General features: G+C 38.3%; 4 protein-coding genes, 1 long non-coding RNA gene, 1 other non-coding gene and 1 pseudogene across 10 annotated transcripts; 5 read left to right on the forward strand and 2 right to left on the reverse strand.

Moving 5' to 3' along the window:
- Positions 1-52: 52 nt before the first annotated feature.
- On the forward strand, positions 53-215 carry LOC147922827 (U1 spliceosomal RNA). Its single transcript, XR_015589990.1, has one exon. It is a non-coding gene; the product is annotated as a U1 spliceosomal RNA (small nuclear RNA).
- A 198-nt stretch (positions 216-413) lies between these two features.
- On the forward strand, positions 414-555 carry LOC147922828 (U4 spliceosomal RNA; annotated as a pseudogene).
- A 661-nt stretch (positions 556-1216) lies between these two features.
- On the forward strand, positions 1217-6559 carry LOC147922829 (protein GAMETE EXPRESSED 2-like). 5 transcript variants are annotated; one of them, XM_087499781.1, is made up of 18 exons: positions 1221-1407; positions 1491-1817; positions 1903-2247; positions 2339-2668; positions 2759-2965; positions 3067-3122; positions 3202-3325; positions 3449-3757; positions 3833-3957; positions 4069-4286; positions 4380-4398; positions 4486-4607; positions 4693-4922; positions 5010-5248; positions 5327-5483; positions 5794-5939; positions 6020-6114; positions 6194-6559. In XM_087499781.1, the coding sequence occupies exons 1-18, from the start codon at positions 1323-1325 to the stop codon at positions 6285-6287; spliced, it is 3228 nt and encodes a 1075-aa protein (XP_087355907.1). In that variant the 5' UTR covers positions 1221-1322; the 3' UTR covers positions 6288-6559. The 5 variants fall into 5 exon arrangements, 3 of the variants coding, with proteins under 3 accessions (XP_087355906.1, XP_087355907.1, XP_087355908.1); XR_015589196.1 differs by lacking the exon at positions 4380-4398 and having other exon boundaries at positions 1217-1407; positions 4399-4607; XM_087499780.1 differs by having other exon boundaries at positions 1219-1407; positions 4380-4607.
- A 99-nt stretch (positions 6560-6658) lies between these two features.
- Positions 6659-7494, reverse strand: LOC109130476 (agamous-like MADS-box protein AGL62). The gene has a single exon (XM_019240054.2). The coding sequence runs from the start codon at positions 7409-7411 to the stop codon at positions 6659-6661; it is 753 nt and encodes a 250-aa protein (XP_019095599.2). The 5' UTR covers positions 7412-7494.
- Positions 7495-7688: 194 nt separating this feature from the next.
- Positions 7689-9279, forward strand: LOC147922830 (uncharacterized). The gene is made up of 5 exons (XR_015589199.1): positions 7689-7930; positions 8030-8159; positions 8479-8670; positions 8806-8877; positions 8971-9279. It is a non-coding gene; the product is annotated as an uncharacterized LOC147922830 (long non-coding RNA).
- A 4511-nt stretch (positions 9280-13790) lies between these two features.
- On the forward strand, positions 13791-20092 carry LOC104760898 (DNA (cytosine-5)-methyltransferase 1-like). Its single transcript, XM_010483893.2, has 12 exons — positions 13791-14020; positions 14269-15739; positions 15826-17356; positions 17458-17622; positions 17735-17930; positions 18011-18122; positions 18207-18354; positions 18436-18633; positions 18753-19031; positions 19139-19300; positions 19416-19634; positions 19766-20092. The coding sequence occupies exons 2-12, from the start codon at positions 14280-14282 to the stop codon at positions 19913-19915; spliced, it is 4620 nt and encodes a 1539-aa protein (XP_010482195.2). The 5' UTR covers positions 13791-14020; positions 14269-14279; the 3' UTR covers positions 19916-20092.
- An 82-nt stretch (positions 20093-20174) lies between these two features.
- On the reverse strand, positions 20175-21288 carry LOC104760900 (uncharacterized). Its single transcript, XM_010483894.3, has 2 exons — positions 20959-21288; positions 20175-20857 (listed from the first exon to the last, which is right to left on the reverse strand). The coding sequence occupies exons 1-2, from the start codon at positions 21052-21054 to the stop codon at positions 20378-20380; spliced, it is 576 nt and encodes a 191-aa protein (XP_010482196.1). The 5' UTR covers positions 21055-21288; the 3' UTR covers positions 20175-20377.
- Between the last annotated feature and the right edge of the window lie 114 nt (positions 21289-21402).

Raw genomic sequence — 21402 nt, forward strand, 5'->3', positions numbered from 1 at the left:
AGAATAATTGAAGAAGCAGAGTATAAAAGAAGATGTAGGCCGACTGAGAAAAGTACTTACCTGGACTGGGTCAACTCGTGATCAAGAAGACGAGTGGCCTAAGCTAGTGACCTCCATTGCACATAAAGGAGGGGTGCTTAGCTTAAGGTCTCCCCAAGTGGGAGAGCCTGTGTCATTATTTGTGGTAGAGGAGGTCTGCGTTCGCGCGGCCTCTACCGTTCTTAGTCTTAATCATATTTAATTATTCTTACTTTACTTGACAACACTCTTAGGTACATAAATTTTTCATTTATTAGGAATGTTAAAATGTATATATCTCTTACTTTGGACAGAGTCCCACATCGGAAGAATACATCAACTTGGTCGGTTTTGTTTTGGTATTAAATGAAAGAGGCATTTGTCGAAAGAAACTTATCTTTGCGCTTGGGGCAATGACGTAGCTAATGAGGTTCTAACCGAGGCGCGTCTATTGCTGGTTGAAAACTATTTCCAAATCCCCTCATAGGTGTAAAAGCCTTTGAGAATTTCTGGAAGGGCTCCCTTCGGGGTAAAGCCCTACAATCCTCGGTTTAACTTTTTTTGTCCCCTCTAAGTCATGGCATTGTTTCTTTGTCTGAGAGCTATATAGGGTCATCTAAGAATGGAAGAGCTCTCCTTGTTTCAATGGTCGTAGCTAGCACAAGTCAGCAGCGAACCTTGTTATGCAAACGGACTCACAAAAGTGGTGATAGAGGCTGAAGTCATTACTCGCCCCTTCAAACCATAATAAAAAATGTGGTTAGGTTTCTGGATTGGTTTGGGTTTTACTGTTATAGTTTCTTGGCCTGAATCTGAACCTAAATAAATGCTAGTGCAAAACAAACGTTCTGTGTGGTGGTTAGTAGTACTGTTGATTATAGATTAGATCAGATTATGTATATATAAACAAATGTTCATCATACAACCAAATTTTAGGTTACATATAATAATATTGTATTACCTCTGGTTTATATGTAAACTGAGTTGCAGTTGCAGTGTGTAGTTGATTAATCTTGTTAACGTTGTTGTCACTTGACAGTAGTTGACAATGAAGATCAGTTAAAAGATTATTATTATTATACAGAGTTCGGAATGTGAGAACCAACTGATAAATCAAACGGTTAACATTTCACTAATGACACGTGTTACTTTTGCATCCGTCGATTAAAAGCCAAAATGATTTCCCAACAAAAAAAAAAAAAACAGAGTAATTAAAAAACCCAAAAAAAATAATCAGAGCAGTTGGCGCTTTCTTCCCCCAAAGAAAACATCAAATCGATGATACAGTTTCTCTCATGTAATCAATGGCTATCAAACTGTTAACTCTCTTCTTCTTCTTCTTCTTCTTCTTCTTCTTCTTCAATGCGATCTCAATTTCCCAATCCGCAGGTTTGTTTCTGTTTTTCTCTTCACTATCATTAATTTTACTCGTCAGGGTTTTGAATTTTAGAGTGTTTTCTCTTTTACCGTAGATGAAGAATCTGGGGGGCTCCCTAAATTTACATTCAGTTGGTCGGAGGATAAGAGCAAGTTCAAATCTGGTGAAATCGCTGCGATTTCGATCAAAGTTCTCGGGGATTTCGCCTCGTTAGGTCAGAGAGCGTTTAAGCCCACAGTGACTGTAAACGGCAGAATCGGCAACAGTTCGTACATTTCTGGGGTTTCGCTAGATCTCGGCGAAGATATTGGAAATTGGAAGATTTATTTTACTCCAATCATGGTTGGGATCTTCAACATCGTTATAGACGAAGACAATTTCAAAGTTCTCGATTCGTCCCTCCATTTCCAAGTCGAAGCAGGTTTCTTTGATGTTCCTCAATTTTGGATTAACCCCTGTATAGTCAGAGAGATTTTAGTAATAAATTATTGAAACTTGTTGTGAAGGGATGATGTACCCATCGGTATGTGTTGTGTCTTGGCTGGGTCTTAGGAACGTGTTTGAAGCCGGGATGAATGCATCGGTTTTGATTCTTCCCAAAGATGCGTTTGGGAATAACATTTCGTATTCCGGGAAGGTGATTGAGTTTCAGGGGTTTTCTTTGTCTCTTCTCTATGAGAATGGTTCATTTGCTACTAATAGTAATCTTGATCTCTCACACGTTACATGGATTGAATCTGGCTATATCTCCATTGAGTTTCTTCTTGTGAGTTCTGGAAAGTTCTCGTTGCTTGTTGAGAAGGAGAGCCAAACATTGACTGGTGGTCCATTACCACTTGAGGTGAATTCAGGTGATGATAACTGAGTTTTGTTTCCATTAACTTTGTTTGTTTCTCATGTGGCATTTTTAAGATGAGCCATGTTTGTTGTTTTCTTGAGCAGGACCTTTGGATGTTTCCAATTGTGTGAGTTTATGGAAGTCAGAGCTAAACACATGGCAGATATTTTCTAAAATGGACATCTTTTTACACCAGAGAGATCGATTTGGAAACCTCGTTTCTGGTTTTTACGAATTCGGTGCTGATGTGGTGGAAAAAGAGACCGGTTTGTCCATACCGGTATCAGATTTCCAGTTTATGTATGTAGAGCCGGGGATTCAGTTGATGTCTTTTAGCCTGTTTGAACCAGGAAATTTCTTGCTTACTCTTTCTGATATGAAGCATCACAATAAGAGCATCTCTGGTATGCCATATGCGTATACAGTATATATAGGTCAGTGTTTGCCTAAATGGTGTATGATGTTTGCTTTAATTTTTGGTGAATGTTCTCTGCAGTAGTCCTCTTATTTTTTTTTCTTGACAGGTTATTGTGATGGATCAAGAAGTATAGTAAATGGTTCAGGGATCAATGCTTCTATTGCTGGGGAGTCTCTTCGCTTCTCTATTTACTTGAAAGATGCTTATGGTTACCCCTCGTCAGTCCAAGTGGATAGACTTCAGGTCAGAATCCTACTAGAGTCTGATTCCTCATTTATTCTGCCAACCATACAGCCAAGAGAGACCCTCAACGGTACTATTTCTTACTTTCCTTATTGGATGGTATCTTCACTTGTGGCTTATATCAATTGGCAAATGATTTTTTTATTTTAATTGGCAAATGATTTTTTACAGGGACTGGATCAACTTACCAAACTGCTACCCCCTTGTATGAGAAACATGGCAGAAGAGTAAGAAGAAGACTATCTGCATATATGCTTATGCATACCTGATTAGGCCTAGAGACTTAAGGGAATTTATTACTTGCAGACTCAAGCGAGTATTTTTGACGTAACTTATACTCCAAAGAGGAGTGGAATCTGTAAAATTCTTATATCATCTGGAAACATAGTCCTCAATGGAGGCCAGCCTTTCATCAAGGAAGTATATGCAGGTATCATGCTCCTTACCCGAATCTAGACAACTAGATATTTCCATGTTTAGATAGTGTCTAGTAAATTGGAAAATTCCCATTCTCCTTGTTTATGAGCACCACACTCACTCTTGCTTTTCTCAGGTGAAGTTAATGTGGCGGCGTGTAGTGTGACCCAATTCAGTGGAAAAGTGCCAAAGCAAATCAAGAATGAAATTGTGGTGTTGCTCTTGGACGGCTTCTACAATCCTGTACCCTCACAACCATCCCGTTTGAAGTTGGAGATCACCTCAGCTAATACATCAAGTTTCACTACATGGGAATTTGTAGATAATAATGATGGGACCTATACTGGTAGTTACCTGGCCATGGAGGTGGGTACTTACCACATGTGCGTTTCCGTTGACAATAAACATATCCAACCTTGCCCCTTTGAAGTAAATGTGTACAGCAGTAAGTCCATTACTTTTCTTCTTTCACACCATGATTCTTAATTTGCTTGTTTTTGAGATTCTGCCATGATTTTAGATGGATACTTTCCAAGAGCCTATGATGATCCAGTCAGTGTATGGGAAGATGAGTCAATATCTTTTAAACCACTGGAAAACGACTATTTTGCTGGCGGCAATGCGAGCATGCTCGGTTTCTCACAAGTGAGGATCGAAAGTTGCTTTACTTCTATGTTTTGCAGATAGTTAAATCATCTGACAGTAGCAAAATCTTTGTCTGTAAACTGTTGTTTTCTATTTGTTTTTGGATGTTAGCCAGGTCATGGTTCTCTTCTGAGAGATGGAAACGTGCTTAGATACACGCCAATCAAGGACTTTTCAGGAAACGACTCCTTTCCTTATACAATAGCTGATATAAATGGAAACTTAGCCGCAGCTACAGTCTACATCTCTGTTCTTACTGCTCCTCCTCAGTTTGTCTCATTTTCCGGCGGATTACAAGCAACTGAAGATCTTATTAGTCCGAGATATGGGCAAGCATTCTTCGTCTTTTCTTGCTTACATTAGTTTATCTTACTAATACTCCACTGCAGCTATAGTTATGCTGTTCTTGAATGTTATTACAGTGGCTTCTCTGGGTTGCAGGTAAGCTACTCAGACCTGTCAGAGAACATTTCAGTAACAGTACAAGCACTTTCGGGATCGGTCATTCTATCTCCAATGCTGATGCAGTTTAGACTGCCTTCAAGTGGAAGACTCTCAGTTAGCAATGGAGGTGAAAATGGAAGGCTCTTAATCTTAGAAGGACAAATAGGAGTTATCAATCCTGCACTTCAGTCTATTCAATATCTCGGGTATGCATATATGGAATCACAGGTAGTTAATACTAGAGTTTCAGATGTCACTCTCATTTTTATTCTTTGGTCTTGTCTGCCTCAGAAATGAGAATTTTGCTGGTGTTGATTCTCTTCGGCTGTCCACAAAGAACAAGAACGGGATCAATCATCTGGATGTTCCAGTTTTCGTTGAACCCGTAAATGATCCGCCGTTTATTACCGTTCCTCAATATATAACGCTGGAGAGTAACGGGAGTGAATCACTCATCTTTCACCCGGAAAGAGACAAGTTCAACTTTTCAGCTGGAGATCCAGATCTTGTTCATTTCCCCGGTAATGCTAACAGTTTACAATACACTCTTGATCACTTTCAAGCTAGTAACACATTTCTCTTTTTGACTGATGAAAGCAAAATTTCAGGTGGTGATTCTCAATTTTTAGTAACGTTTTCTGTGGAAGTCAGTGACGGGTTTCTGCTGACAAACTTACCATCGGAGCTTATAAACTCAACAGAGCTGAAGTTCAAAAACATGTTCCAATGGCAGCCGATTCAGACATACGCCGCCATCTCTAAACATGTGAATGTCAAAGCCAGTGGGATGAGGTTTCGCGGAACTATAAAGCAATGCAACGACCTCATGCAACAGCTTCTTCATCACGTAAAGTCGAATCATCTATCTTTCAATTAGATGTGTTTGGTTTCTCATGTGTACATGACCACCATGAATCCTGTGTAGGGAGGGGAGAATGGTGCGGTTTTGACCCTAAAACTGAGTGACATGGGGAACTACGGGTGCTACCTTGACTGTACCGAGAGAATTTCACAGCCTTTACACGCAGAGGCTCACGTAAACCTCATCAGAAAGAGACCATTGAGTTCTCTTACAGCTCACGGTACGTGAATGATATACTTTGTGTGGTTTCAATTCGGTTTGGTTTACTCGGTTATTGTGAAATTATAACGAACAGAAGTTTGGTTAGTTCCACTTCGATTTGGTCTTGGATTTGGTTTTTTGTTACTCGATCTCAAATGATTCGGCTCTGACGTGTTTGGTGTTGTTTAGTCTAAATCGGTTTAGTTTTATTCATTGTAGTAAAATGAAGAGTAGTAAAATGTTTTCTTCACAGTTCGGTTTAGTTTTCGTTGCCCACCTCTAAGAATTCCTTGGGTTCGACTTTTAATATCTATGTCACTTGGTAGCAGTTCTAGGATCTATGATTGTGATGGAGTCGCTCGTGGTATTCACTCTCGCTACTGTGCTTCTGTTCTTCACCTGCAAATGCGCGTTTCTTCTGGTACACGAGAGAAGAAGAGAACATTGTGCCCACAAGAGTTTACAGCAACCAACAGTAAACAAAAACAACTCAATCTCTCTTGTGTTTTCTTACAACCATTTGTGTCCATATTTAAACCGATCTTCTCTGAACAGGACAATGCCGACTTTTTAAACGACAATGTTGTTTCAACAAGAACATTCGCTGGTTGTCTCCCGGAAAATATGTGGAACGGCCATCATCCTCAGAGGTATATATAATTGGGGAAATCGTATACTTGTTATAATTAATCTCCCTTTTTACATAGTGTTTTGTTTGTTGGTATATAGAGACGTCGCTGAAACTTCCAGCAGGCAGAATAAGCAGTTGTCACCAGATATTAACAGTTTTATGCCGTTCGAGGTAGAGAATGGTAGAAGTTGATGAAACGGAGCTATCACAATTCACAATTACAAACAATCAAGAAATCTCATGGAATGGGCAAAAGAAATGCATTAACAAGAAAACCAGAGAATTGCTACGAAGACACAGTCATGCTTCTTCTTGTAAATGCTCATTAACTGATTCTATAGAATTTACTTTTTGGTTAGCTACCAATGCAAAGTCATTAGTATCAGATAAGATAAACAAGTTGATTTGTAATTCCTATTTTGATCAGAGAAGATTAATGAAAAAAAAAATGATTTTGAAATAAACCACAAATACAACACAAAACATATATAGAAACAAAAACACAAACTATACAGTGTTACATAATAAACCAAACTGAAGCTCAAAGTTTGAGTTGGATCAATTTAGCTGATATATGGAAAACACTGATCGAGGTTCAAACCAATCTCCTCATGAGTATACCAATTATCAAGGGAGCTTTCAAAATTAGTATCGAAATCAATGAGTTGATCAATATCCAGCTCTTGATCGAAATCCAAGTCAGTAAAAGAGTTGTTGTTGTCCGTAACGCAGAAGCTTTCACAAAGCGGGAGGATCTGATCTTGTTCTTCAGTGATGCCGTCTAAGATAAAACCGCTCTTATCGTTGTTCTTCAGGTCCTCGTGATCATCATTAACGAAAGCTTGATTATTATTAACGAAAGAGGCTTCCTCCGCACGCAATTCCTTGAGATTACCCAACAACGTCCACATGGAATCAATCGCGTCACTAATCTCTCGCGGATTCTCCGATCTGATAAGCCTCTCGTTGTTCCACCAAAACCCTAACCCTAGATCCTTACGAGTCAAACAGATACCAACGTCCTCCCTCATCGCTTTGTCATCCTCGGGATTAGGAACAGGAACAGGACGTTGTCCCGAGAGAAAAGCAGAGACAACGCCATCGACGGAGGAGTGGCCGAAGGAGTAGAAGGAGACGTTGGATTCGGAAGAAGAAGGAGTCGCTAAGACGGCGACTTGTGCACCGGAGAGAAGGCAAAGCTGAGAAGCTTTAATGAAGAGTCCGTTATGACGTTTGACACAGATAGGTCCTAACGAGCTCTTCTTCATGATCTTCTTAATCTCAATCTTCGTCTTCATTCCACCTCTCTTCACCATTCTTTTTTTTTCTTTTGTTTCTTACGATAAGAGAGAGATTAGAGAGTTTTTTTTGTTTCTTACAATCAGTGAGAGAGAGAGAGTTTTCTTTTGTTGTGAATTTGTGATTTGCCAAGATGATTTCCTTAATTTGTAGTAGAAGGAAAAGGAAATAACCTAAACCTAAAGTCCTAAACCCTCACATCAAAACCGATAACGGACATAATTAATTTACTAAACCGAATTAAACCATTGCTACGTCGGTTCAAATAAAATTGAATTGGGCTTAAAGGCCCACACATTTGTTGGGCTCGATATGAACCCTAAAATCGCGTAACGAGAAGGCGAGCGTGAGATTCTAATGGCGTCGAATTCGGAAACGAGGGGATGGATCATGGGCGGATTACGAAACAATGATGTCGACATCGGACGTTAAGCTATTGAAGAGGGCGTGGCGTAACGAGAAAGCGGCGCCTGAGATTCTTCAGTACGAAGGAGCTCTTATCGAAAGAGCCAAAGAACAGATCGAATTAATTAGTGGTAAAATCTCTGAATCCTTAACTGTTTTTGTTTGTGTTGTGTTTTTTTTTTCTTTGTTAGTGTTGAGTTTTGAAATGTTTGTGAATATCAACAATACAGGAAGAAACAATTGAGGATTATGTGGAAAATGGTAAAGAAGACCCTTTGGTGGTGTCACTTTTTATCAGATGGATTTGGACAGAGCCCAGTTTCTACTCAGATCTTATCTCAGGGTTAGGCTTCTCTCAAGGTGTGTGTTGTGTTGCCACCCTATCTTCTATTTCCACGAGTCTCAGATTAAATGTCAACTGTAGTACAGGAATGTTGCGTAATAGACTTTGATTTTGACTGTAAGAGATATATATATATTTGCAACGGATTTATTGCTTTTGATCATTTCCTCGTTAGTGATATTAGGAATGGAATGTTTGCTTGACAGTTAGTTAATACACTTCTCTTGTACAAATATGTTTGCTATAAAGACAATTTTTTTTTTTTTTTTTTCTATAAAGACAATTTTCTTTCCTAAAATGTATGTATCTCCAATGGTTTTCATTTGACTGTTGCAGATAGAGAAGTTTTTGTTCCACAACCTCAAGTCAGAAGAACCTGAAACACGGCTTTTAATAGCTGGGCATTGTTGAGTCATCGACAGGTGTGCTGATGATTTAGCAAAGCATTTTGAAGAGACTGTACGTACTGCTTAAGTTGCCTGAGAATTATCATTCGGTTCCTCAACCAATCCCTTATAAGTGATATGGGTACCTTACCTTCCTTAACCAGTTAACCTTATATTCTGAATTGGTTTGTCATTATTTAAGTTGGACATTCCTTTCACACAGTAGCTGGAGTTCTCTGTCTGTTACTGAACACTTCTATAATTTTTGAACTTACAGTGCCGCTGCCGCATTTGGACACCTTTGTTGTTTGTCGAAGCAACAACTTTGTCTCCTCAATCTCTATGAAGAGTAGGAGAATTCTCTTTTTCCCCCATACACATTTTATACACACAACCTTTCTGTAATCTATGTGTGGGTTTTTGCCTTTACTTACTTTTGCAGAGGAGAGATCCCCGAGACTGTGGAGATGGAGCGCGGTGATCTCTGCAAGATTGTTAAAAGGAGCAATCGAAATTGACTTGATCTGAACTCAAACATAGCTTAAGTTTTGGGTGGTGCTACCTTCTGTTGTTCTTCTGTTCAATGTTTATGATTTTGAGTTGTATAGTGAAATTTTATTTTGTATGAGTTTCCTTATGTCCTGATAGAAACTTGTCATTCTGTGGTTCGTCCGTAGTTAGATCTTCTTAGAATGTTTTAATAAGTGTCCCAATACAATCTTCTTAAATTAAGGAACCATCTTTTGCGTCATCCATCTTCTCTACACTCTACCAACCATTCTGCGACCTTACAAATTAAGGTGTTAAAGGGTTATGAATAAATGGTCTTTCGCATAAAACACTGGTGTTGTCTTCTACAAACTCGGATCGAACCTTGTTATGCTAACGAGACTCAAAAAGTGCTAGAGGTCGGACCGGTAAACTGAGAAAAGAAAAGCAAAAGTTGCGGAAGCCATTGATTACAAGTCCTTGGCAACATGACTATTTGGTTATTATAGCACATTTTCTGTCACGACAAGGTTCAGATGATCAAGCTCTTTGCAAGTTACAACTTATGCAGTGGATAATAAAAAAACCAATGTATATATGTTTCAAGAACTTGGTTTTTAACTTTTTATGCAAAATAGCTTCGATGCAGAAGAAAGTAAGGAGAATAGGACAAAGGAAAACCAATTAATATACATAGTCATGAATACGATAAATTGATATACATTAAGAGTTGGGGAATGAAGAGTATACAAAGTTTTGATGGATATACATATAGGGTCTTACTTACTTAAGAAAACAGAATGGTAGTACATATATCACAAAAGAAGGACGTTTTATTCCTCTCATTAGTGTTGTTCAGTAGAAGTAGGTTTAGCCTCAGGCTTCTTGACGATCATCACGGAGCAATGTGCGTGATGAGCTAAATAGTCACTTACGCTCCCCAAAAACACCCTCTTGACAGCTCCATAACCATGGCTACCAAGGACAAGAACACATGCATGATGTCTCTCGGCGGCTTCCAACATTATATTCCTCGGATCTCCTTCAATCACCTCCGAAGACGCGATCTCAACGGATTTAGCCGAGCGTACTTCGGCGCACTTCTTCTTAACCAGTTCAGCAGTCTTGTTCAAATCTTGTTCCACCATTGGTATTATATCTACCGTTTCGGGACCAGCAGCCCCGAGGAAGGAGGTCGCTGTTGGTCGGGCGTGAACAACAACAAGTTTGAATTGTGGATTGGCCTTGAAAGGTATGAAGAAGAGATCGAGAGCCGTCTCGAGTGCATGGTAGCTATGTGCTGAATCATCTACTCCTACGACCACCACACGCTGATCACTTCCACTAGCCATTTTTCTTGATTTGCTTAGTGATTGTAGAGTTGACGAAACATACGTACTGATGTCCATTTAATGAGAAGTGAGCGGGTATGAGTTGAGTGGTCGAGCGCTGTTGCTGGGACCGATACTAACGGGAAGCCTCTTGTTCCAACTAAAACGCGTCTGTTTAAATACTTAACTTCAAGTTAAGATTTCTTTGCTTTCCCTACTAATTATATCGGTCTTTCAAGTTGATAACGAGTTTGACCAAATGACCAAGGTGTTTTTGTTTTTGTTTGGGGTTTCGTTTGTTTGTTTTTATATTAATAAAAGCTTAATACAACATGAATAAATTAATCAATATTCATCCGTTCCATTTAAAATCTTATTTTTAACATAATATAATAGAAAAAAGTTTCTTAAATATTGAGTAAAACAGAATTTTAAGAAAGAAGAGAAATCACTTCGACAAGCCGTTTTCCATGTCGCCGTCTCCTTTCTCTACTGATCCAATATCTTCTTGCAAATAAGTATTATATAGTTTTGTACTGATTAGACGGTATCGGTGGTTATAGAATTCGTTGGTTTGAATGTTTAGTTATATTACGTAGTTAGCTTAGTATTGGATCACATTTTAAAAATTTAATATATTCATGCAAACGTTTGTTTTGGTTTGATAAGTTACTTGATTCTTTGTGGCCCAATGAAAAGTTACTAGATTTTTTTTTTTTTAACTGCCACATACTTTTGCAATAATGTGAGAGGAATCATTCCTGAATATGAAGTTCATACTATAATCAATTGATTGCTTAATTTCATTATAACAATTTCCTAAACCCTCTTATTTGTTATAGCAATATACAAGTTTTTCAATTTTCATATCCATTTTTAATCTCTAGAACACACCTTAAATCACCTCTTTTAACATTTTCAAAATAATATCATATATATCTTCACAAAACACATTAATTAATTTAAGCTTTTCATCACACATGCATCTTTATTGTCGTGAGTAAATCTTGCAAACATCACATATGCATTTTTTTTCGTGAGTAAATCTTCGATTTCTTATATATATATATATCACTGGGTTATTTATTTTGAAAGTTTTATTCATCTTGTACGTTTGTTGTTCATATTTTTCATATAATGGTCCAAAAATTATAATATATAGTGAAGGACGATATATATATATATATATATATATGTCATGATTTGCAGTTTGGAAACAAAATGTACATGTAAAAAATTGATGAACGCTTTAACTCCAATTCATGTCAAATGTCTCAACATCATATATATTTCTTTACCATATATATAAACTCTATGCCAAAATCCTTGATTCCTAAGAGACATAACAAATTAAAACTAACCTCAACCCTAATTTAAGTATTAAAGACATTTTGTCGACTTCATACCAAATAATTCTTAATCTATTGATATGTACTGCCACTGTGAACAGACTATACTACTCTTTGGCTATTTTTTTGACCTTATAACGAGTTTGACCAAATGACCAAGGTGTTTTTTGTTTTTGTTTGGGGTTTCGTTTGCTATCTGTTTGTTTTTACATGAATAAAGCTTAATACAACATGAATAAATTAATCAATATTTCATCCGTTCCATTTAAAATCTTATTTTTAACATAATATAATAGAAAAAAGTTTCTTAAATATTGAGTAAACCAGAATTTTAAGAAAGCTAGAAGAGAAATCCCTTTGACAAACGTTTTCCATGTCGTCGTCACCTTTCTCTACTGATCCCATATCTTGCAAATAAGTATTATATAATTTTGTACTAATTAGACGCTATCGGTGGTTATAGAATTCGTTGGTTTGATTGTTTAGTTATATTACGTGGTTAGCTTAGTATTGGATCATATTTTTAAATTTTAATATATTCATGCAAACGTTTGTTTTGGTTTGATAAGTTACTAGATTCTTTGTGGCACAATGAAAAGTTACTAGATTTTTTTTTATTTTTTTTTAACTGCCACATACTTTTGCAATAATGTGAGAGGAATCATTCATGAATATGAAGTTCATACTATAATCAATTGATCGCTTAATTTCCTTATAACAATTTCCTAAACCCTCTTATTTGTTATAGCAATATACAAGTTTTTCAATTTTCATATCCATTTAAATCACCTCTTTTAACATTTTCAAAATAATATCATATACATCTTTATTGTCAAGCTTTTCATCACGCTTGCATCTTTATGGTCGTGAGTAAATCTTGCAAACATCACATATGCATTTTTTTTTTCCGTGAGTAAATCTTCGATTTCTTATATATATATATATATATATATATATATATATATATATAGGTGATTATAGAATTCTATTATTTAATTTTAAAAATAAACCTGAAGATAATAAATTTATCGTGAGAAAATGTTAGTTTTGAAAAGAAAAAAATATTGTTATTGTTATATAAAAAACATAAAAGTACTATTGGAGGATAGTCTCATTGTTGAAAATTGAAATAAAACTCTCAATATTTATCTTCACTTATCATTTCTAAATTATTATTTTTTACATCCCTTCACTTATCATCTAAAATCTTCATTTTTAAAAAGAAAAAAAATCTCTACTTTGTAGTCAAATAAAAAATCTTAACGGACCTAGCTAGAGAGGTTCAACTGGCTCATCAAGCTAAGAGGATGACGAAACCGGCGCCGGCGAGGGAGGAACGGTTAATAGGTTGGTCTCGTCCACAGAGGGAACCCGGGTTTAGCAGCTGCCGGTGGTGTTTTAAGAGATGAAACAGGGGAATGACAGACAGGTTTTTCTCTTAATATTGGTATTTGCTCAGCTCCAATGGCGGAATTGTGGGGGGTATACTATGGATTGTGTTTGGCATGGCATAAGAGAGTGGAGCGGTTGGAGTTGGAGGTGGACAGTGAGATAGTGGTCAGTTTTTTGCGGACAGAGATTAGTGTGACTCATCCGCTGTCTTTCCTAGTATATATGTGCCATGACTTCATATTAAGGAACTGGGTGGTCCGGATTACGCATGTGCATGGAGAGGCTAACTGTCTTGCCGATGACTTAGCTTCCTATACTTTTTTTTTACAGCTTGGTGTTCATTTGTTTGAGTATGTTCTGCATTGTGTTGCGGTTTTGCTTTTGGAGGATGTTAGTGGTTATGTTACACCACGAACGGTTTGTATTTGATTTTATTTTTTCTTAATAATAAGACTCTCCTTGTTCTACCCAAAAAAAAAATCTTAACCAAAATATCAAATTCCTATCATCCCAATTTCAATACTTTGACTTTGACTGACGGAAAAATAGAAACGCCGTCTAATTTCATATTGAGATAGAAACAAATCTGTAAAACTAGAATCTAATATGGAATATTCGCTAAAAGCTAATAAAATCTTTTTTTATAGCAACCCTAAAATGTGAATAATATATATTTAGGCGCCTTTTTCTGATTTTGTTTCATTTTAAAAAATTTAGTTTTAGCGCCGTTTATTGCCGCGCGTCGTTTCGATCTCCCTCTCTCTCTCTCCCTTTTTGATTTTATAGTACTCTCTCACTCTTCTTTCCTCTCAAAAATCAAATCAGTCCTTTCTTTAACCTCTCTCTCCCTCTCTCTCTCTCTCAGACCGACCTAGGTTTCGCGCCTCTCCGGCTGATTTTCGCGTTTCTCCGGCTGATTTCGCTTCTTAACGTAAGTTTATCAGATCAATTTTTCTGAATTTTGTGTTGATTTTTCGAGCTACAGTGATTGTTAAAACCCTAGATTCGGGAAATTTTAGCTGGGGTTTTTGATTTTTTTTTTTTTTTTTTGATTTTTTTTTGCGTCGTTTTAGCAATGCGGTGTAGTAAACGCTTTGATTACGTATTCTCGTGTGTGAATTATAGTTCAATTGCGTTATAATGATGTTTTTTTGTGGGTGAATTTGGTTATGAAATTAGGGTTTTTGAAAATGGTGGAAAATGGGGCTAAGGCTATAAAGAAGGGAAAGAAGAGAGCACTTCCAGAGATTAGCAAATCAGAGGAAGTCTCGAGGACGAGGAGGCCAAGGCGCGCTGCAGCGTGTACGAATTTCAAGGAGAAATCTGTCCGACTCGATGAGAAATCTGCTACTGTTGAAGTAAAGAGACAGCAGACTGTTGACGAGGAGATCGTCGCGTTAATGTTAACGACTCTAGAGGGTGGTGACATCGAACCTCGTCCAACCAGGAGGCTGAATGATTTCGTTTTGTTTGATTCAGATGGTGTCTCACAGCCTGTGGAGATGTTGGAGATTAATGACATATTCATTTCTGGAGCTATCTTACCTTCAGATGTGTGTTCTGACAAGGAGAAAGAGAAGGGTGTGAGGTGTCCATCTTTTGGAAGGGTTGAGCATTGGAGTATTTCTGGTTATGAAGATGGTTCCCCTGTGATTTGGATCTCAACTGAGTTGGCGGATTACGATTGTCGTAAACCTGCTGCTAGATACAAGAAGGTTTATGATTATTTCTTTGAGAAAGCGCGTGCTTCTGTTGCTGTGTATAAGAAGTTGTCTAAGTCTTCGGGTGGGGATCCTGATACGAGTCTTGATGAGTTGCTTGCTGCGGTTGCTAGGTCAATGATTGGGAGCAAGTACTTTTCTAGTGGTGCGGCAATCCAAGACTTTGTTATATCTCAGGGGGAGTTTATATATAACCAACTCGCTGGTTTGGATGAGACAGCCAATAAACATGAAACAAGCTATGCTGAGATTCCTGTTCTTGTAGCTCTCAGAGATGAGAGTAGTATAGTTGACAAGGCTTTCCAGATGGAAGGAAAACCATCTAATGGGGTTCTGAGGATTGATGGAGTTTCTGAAGTTTCGGAGACCAATGGCTTGACATCGAAGCAACTGGTTGATGGTGTTGATGAGGACAGAAGATTTGCTAAACTGTTACAAGATGAAGAGTATAGGAAATCTATGCAGCGGCGGCCCAGAAAATACAGCAGCTCAGCTTCTGCTTCAAATATGTTCTACATTAAGATCAATGAAGATGAGATTGCTAGTGAATATCCTCTCCCGTCCTACTATAAGAGCACCAAAGAAGAAACAGATGAGCTTCTGCTTTATGATGCTTGGTATGAGCTTCACGCTGATGACCTGCCTCACAGGATGCTTCACAACTGGGCTCTTTACGACTCTGATTTACGGATGATATCTCTTGAGCTTCTTCCGATGGAACAATGTGATGATATTGATGTCACCATTTTTGGGTCAGGCGTGGTGACTGACGATATGGGACTGTGGTTTTCTCCAGCAAATCCCGACAGTGGTTCCCAGTCGCACGATCCTGATGGGATGAGCATATTTCTCAGTCAAATAAAGGGATGGAAGATTGAGTTTGGGGCGGACGGATATATCTCCATTTCTATACGAACAGATATGGCCTGGTAATCTTACTATACTACTATTTTGTGCTTCATGTTTCTGCGTTGTTTTTTTTTTCTTCTGTGGCTGATCTATAAGGTATATGCAGGTATCGTCTTGGAAAGCCGTCAAAGCAGTATGCCCTTTGGTATAAACCTGTTCTGAAAACAGCAACGGTTGGGATACACATTATTACATTGCTCGACCATGAAACTAGGTTTGGAAAGCTTTCATTAGCAGATGTCATAAAGAGACTGTCTGGGTATTCGATGAATGATAAAGCTTACATTTCTTCTGATCTCGTGGCTGTTGAGAGATATTTGATTGTCCATGGACAAATTTTCATACAGATGTGTGCAAAATATCCCAACAATGATTTAAAAAGGTGTGCATTTGTTGTTGGTCTTGCAAATAAATTGGAGGATAGGCACCACTCAAAATGGATCATCAAGACGAAGAAAATTTTGCAGAAGAAAGAGAATCTGAATCCAAGGGCAGGCATGGCACCTGTGGTATCCAAGAGGAAATCTATGCAAGCAACAACGACACGCCTGGTCAACAGAATTTGGGGAGAGTTTTACTCTAATTACTCTCCAGAGGATTCATTGCAGGCGATTGGTGCAGCAAATGAGGAGGTAGAGGTGGAAGACGAGGGCGAAAATGGGGAGGAAGAGATTGAAGAGGAAGGTGAAAATGAAGATGTCACGGAGGACACTGTAGCAGAACCTGCTGAAGTTCAAAAGCCTCATGCTCCTAAGAAAATTCGAGCCAGTTCTGGAAAAAGGGAAATACGATGGGATGGCGAGAGTCTAGGAAAAACATCTGCTGGTGAGCCTCTCTATCGACAAGCCCTTGTTGGAGGGGAAACAGTGGCTGTAGGTGGTGCTGTCACCTTGGAAGTTGATGATGATTCAGATGAACTTTCGGCCATCTATTTTGTGGAGTACATGTTCGAAAGTACAGATCACTGCAAAATGTTACATGGTAGGTTCTTACAAAGAGGATGTAACACAGTTCTGGGGAATGCATCCAACGAGAGGGAACTATTTCTGACCAATGAATGCACGACTGTACAGCTTAAGGACATAAAAGGAATAGTCGGCTTTGAGATTCGATCAAGGCCATGGGGGCATCAGTATAGGAAAGAGAACATCGCTGCAGATAAGCTTGACCGGAATAGAGCATTAGAAAGAAAAGCAAAAGATTTGCCAACAGAATACTACTGCAAAAGCTTGTACTCACCTGAGAGAGGGGGATTCTTTAGTCTTCCACTAAGTGATATTGGTCGCAGTTCTGGGTTCTGCAATTCATGTAAGATAAGGGAGGATGAAGAGGAGAGGTCTGCAATTAAACTAAATGTTTCAAAGACAGGCTTTTTCTCCAATGGGATTGAGTATTCTACTGAGGATTTCGTCTATGTCAACCCTGACTCAATAGATGGATTGAAGGAGGATATCAGAACTGTTTATAAGTCTGGGCGGAACATTGGGTTAAGAGCATATGTTGTTTGCCAATTGTTGGAAATCGTCCCAAAGGAATCTAGAAAGGCTGATTTGGATTCTTTTGATGTGAAAGTTAGAAGGTTTTATAGGCCTGAGGATGTTTCTGCAGAGAAGGCCTATGCTTCAGATATCCAAGAAGTAAGAACTATTTCTTATATCTGGTAATGTTTTAATTGGGGAAGGTTTCTTCTCAACTTTATCTTACAATCTTTTTCTCTTTCTTTTTGCAATTTCTTAAGTTGTACTACAGCCAGGAAACATATGTTCTCCGTCCAGGAGATATAGAGGGAAAATGTGAAGTAAGAAAGAAAAATGATATGCCCTTATGCCGTGAATATCCAATATCAGATCATATTTTCTTCTGCGAACTTTTCTTTGATTCCTCCAAAGGTTCTCTCAAGCAGGTATATATCTATTCACTTTAGTTTCTGTCAATAGATTGTGTCTCCAATTAATACGTTATGATTATTGTTCCGATACAGTGTTGAACTGTTTCTCTTAATTGTTTTGTAACAGTTGCCCGCCAATATGAAGCTGAAGTTCTCGACTATTAAAGACGACACACTTCTAAGAAAGAAAAAGGGAAAGGGAGTAGAGAGTGAAACTGAGTCTGGGATTGTCAAGCCTGATGAGCCACCTAAAGAGATGCGTTTGGCTACTCTAGATATATTTGCTGGTTGTGGTGGCCTGTCTCAGGGACTGGAAAAGGCTGGTATGTATTATCTTCAGTCAACTCTTAATATTCCAAAATGCTTGAATAAGTTGTATTAATATTCATGTTATATGTACAAGGTGTATCTGATACAAAGTGGGCAATTGAGTATGAAGAGCCAGCTGGGCAGGCTTTTAGACAAAATCATCCTGAGTCAACAGTTTTTGTTGACAACTGCAATGTGATTCTTAGGTAAAATAGCCAACAAGTTAAATGCTTAATCTGTTTGCGTGGCTATTTCTTGTATTTTGATCAGTTTGTTGAGATTACTCGCAGGGCTATAATGGAGAAAGGTGGAGATCAAGAGGATTGTGTCTCTACTAAGGAGGCAAATGAACTCGCAGCTAAACTTGATGAGGACCAGAAGAGTACTCTGCCAATGCCTGGTCAAGTGGACTTCATCAACGGAGGACCTCCGTGTCAGGTATATATTTCAGATTGTTGCAATACTTGTGTAAACTTTTTGTTGAATAAGTGAAAAGCTCTTAACTTGTGCAATTTGCAGGGCTTTTCTGGGATGAACAGATTCAACCAAAGCTCCTGGAGTAAAGTTCAATGTGAAATGATATTAGCATTCTTGTCATTTGCTGATTATTTCCGGCCAAGGTATTTTCTTCTGGAAAACGTGAGGACCTTTGTTTCATTCAATAAAGGGCAGACATTTCAGCTTACTTTGGCTTCCCTTCTCGAAATGGGTTACCAGGTAAAATCTTAACGCTATAAAATTGATTGTTCTTTATTAGGCGTTAGTATGCTATGTGGGCAATGGTTTGCAGAATACAGTGATACTAAATTTAACCTCTTTAACATGATGTTTTCCAGGTGAGATTTGGTATCCTGGAGGCTGGTGCATATGGAGTATCCCAATCTCGTAAAAGAGCTTTCATCTGGGCAGCTGCGCCCGAAGAAGTTCTCCCAGAATGGCCTGAACCGATGCATGTCTTTGGTGTTCCGAAGTTGAAAATCCCTCTATCCAAAGGCTTATATTATGCTGCTGTTCGTAGTACTGCATTTGGTGCACCTTTCCGCCCAATCACCGTGAGAGACACAATTGGTGATCTTCCACCAGTAGAAAACGGAGAATCCAGGACAAACAAAGAGGTATGACAACACATCAGGAGAAAGTATCTATACATACATATCTGTTAAACACAACAACGTGAACCCATTTGAATTTTCTTTTGTTGGGAAATTCTTGTGTCTTGCAGTATAAAGCTGAAGCAGTCTCGTGGTTCCAAAAGGAGATAAGAGGGAGCATGATTGCTCTCACTGATCATATATGCAAGGAGATGAATGAAATAAACCTCATTCGATGTAAGACAATCCCAAAGAGGCCAGGTGCTGATTGGCGTGACCTGCCAAATGAAAAGGTCAGTCCTATACATCCTACTACGGCAATTGCTTTGTCAGTTGGACCACTGGAAACTAAAAGAGTTGCCTTTCAAAACTATAGATCAACCTAATTGCTTTGTTTTACAATTACAGGTAAAGCTATCAACTGGGCAGGTGGTAGAAATGATTCCCTGGTGTCTGCCAAACACAGCTAAGCGCCACAACCAGTGGAAGGGACTCTTCGGGAGACTAGACTGGCAAGGCAATTTTCCAACGTCCATTACCGATCCTCAGCCCATGGGCAAGGTGGGAATGTGCTTCCATCCTGACCAGGACAGAATCCTCACAGTCCGTGAATGCGCTCGATCTCAGGTAAGAACAATTCTATGTTCCTAGTCAGTCCTCTAGCATCAGGGTTTTGACTTTTGAGTTTTTTTTTCGGGAAATAGAGTTTGTATTAAGTTTTAACAATACGGTGAAATGGTTGTGTATGAAAACTGCAGGGGTTTCCGGATAGCTATGAGTTCTCAGGGAACATAATACACAAGCATAGGCAGATTGGGAATGCAGTCCCTCCACCATTGGCGTTTGCTCTTGGTCGTAAGCTCAAAGAAGCCCTACATCTCAAGAAGTCTCTTCAACAACAACCCTAAATGAGATTCAGATTTGGCATGTCCTTTTTAATGATAGTAGTAGTCATTATGATCCTTCTCTTGAATGAAACTCATATTATTGGTGCTGGTACTTTTGGTTAAGAAAAGCCTAATAAGAAGAGTTTTTGTATATTCTATCTATATTCGGATTGGAAATCTTATTATATTGTGTCTCAATTATGTTTGTCAATCAAGCAAGCAATGATGTATGATTGTATAAATTTGCTTTGTCAATTGGGTAAAAAAGACTTCATGAAAATTTTAAGAAAAGAGAACTTTTTCAATCATATTGCGTCGAAAAAAAGTTGCGTTGTCACACTCTTATGTAAATGGACTCATCATAACCTATAAAACAATTGGGCCCATCAGGCCCACAAACCAAATCCAAGCGTTTTCTTGCAAATAAACTATAACCACACCTCCAAAAAACAAATCTTATTAATTCTGCAAGTTGATGTATAATCACGTGACCAAGTAAATAGGACCGGACATAGAAGAAGAAGAAGAGGTAGTGATCCTCTGTTGCCGCTCCATGTTAAGCTCCCGTAGACTCAAATATTGATGAACCGCCGACGTCGTAGCCATCGTTCGGTACGGTGTGCTCGAACCGCTCCAGCTCTCCGTCACGTAAACCGGACCAGATATCGAACCGGCTCTAAAGTTCCTAGCCCTAGCAATGTGAACGTCGTCGTCGCTAGTACGGTCGTCAAACTCATTATTGTTGTCTCCACCGGAGCATCGTGAGATTGGCCATTTCCGACGTTTCAGGAAGAACAAAGCGTTCTTGCACCATAACCAACGCTTCTTGTTCTTGTTCTTGTTCTTGTTCTTGTTCTTGTTGTGAAGAGTGGTCCGGATCAAATCGTCTTTCGATATAGGTTTCTGAAGCTTGAACTGAAACGTGTCAATGGAGGACTTGTGCTTCTTTGCTTCTTCCAAAACCTTACAATATATACAAAAAAAAAAGAAGCAAAGTTATATAGCTAGCTCTATATCGAAACCCTAGGAAGAAATAAAGTGGAAGAAGAAGAAGAGAGAACCACCTGAAAGTAATGGATCTGGGGATCGAAGCCATAATCACTGAAATGTTGAGATTGGAGCATTGGGAAAATTGGAGTTTTGTTGTTTTTGTTAGACATTTGGTTGAAATGAGTTTAACTTTTTTGGTTTTTTTTGTAGTGTCCCAAAGAGAAAAGGTGTTTTAGTGTGTTTTTTGGTTGATTCAATGCTTCTTCACTCTCTTGTCTCTTTCTACCTTCTTTTTCGGTTAGTAGTACATACTATCCCAAATACTACTTCCAAACTACATTACATATTTTAGAAAATAAAGACTCGTAGTTAATAAATCAATAAAACTAGAATTTGTATTCTGCAACCGATCACAAGGGAATTGTTTCTTATTATGGTACCAAGGAATTTGCATGGGTCCTTCTCATCATTTATTTATTCTCACAGACACATTTACTACGTTTACGTATTAACCATAA

This window comes from Camelina sativa, chromosome 18 (assembly GCF_030686135.1).
Source record: "Camelina sativa cultivar CO46 ecotype springtype chromosome 18, ASM3068613v1".
NCBI lineage: Eukaryota > Viridiplantae > Streptophyta > Magnoliopsida > Brassicales > Brassicaceae > Camelina > Camelina sativa.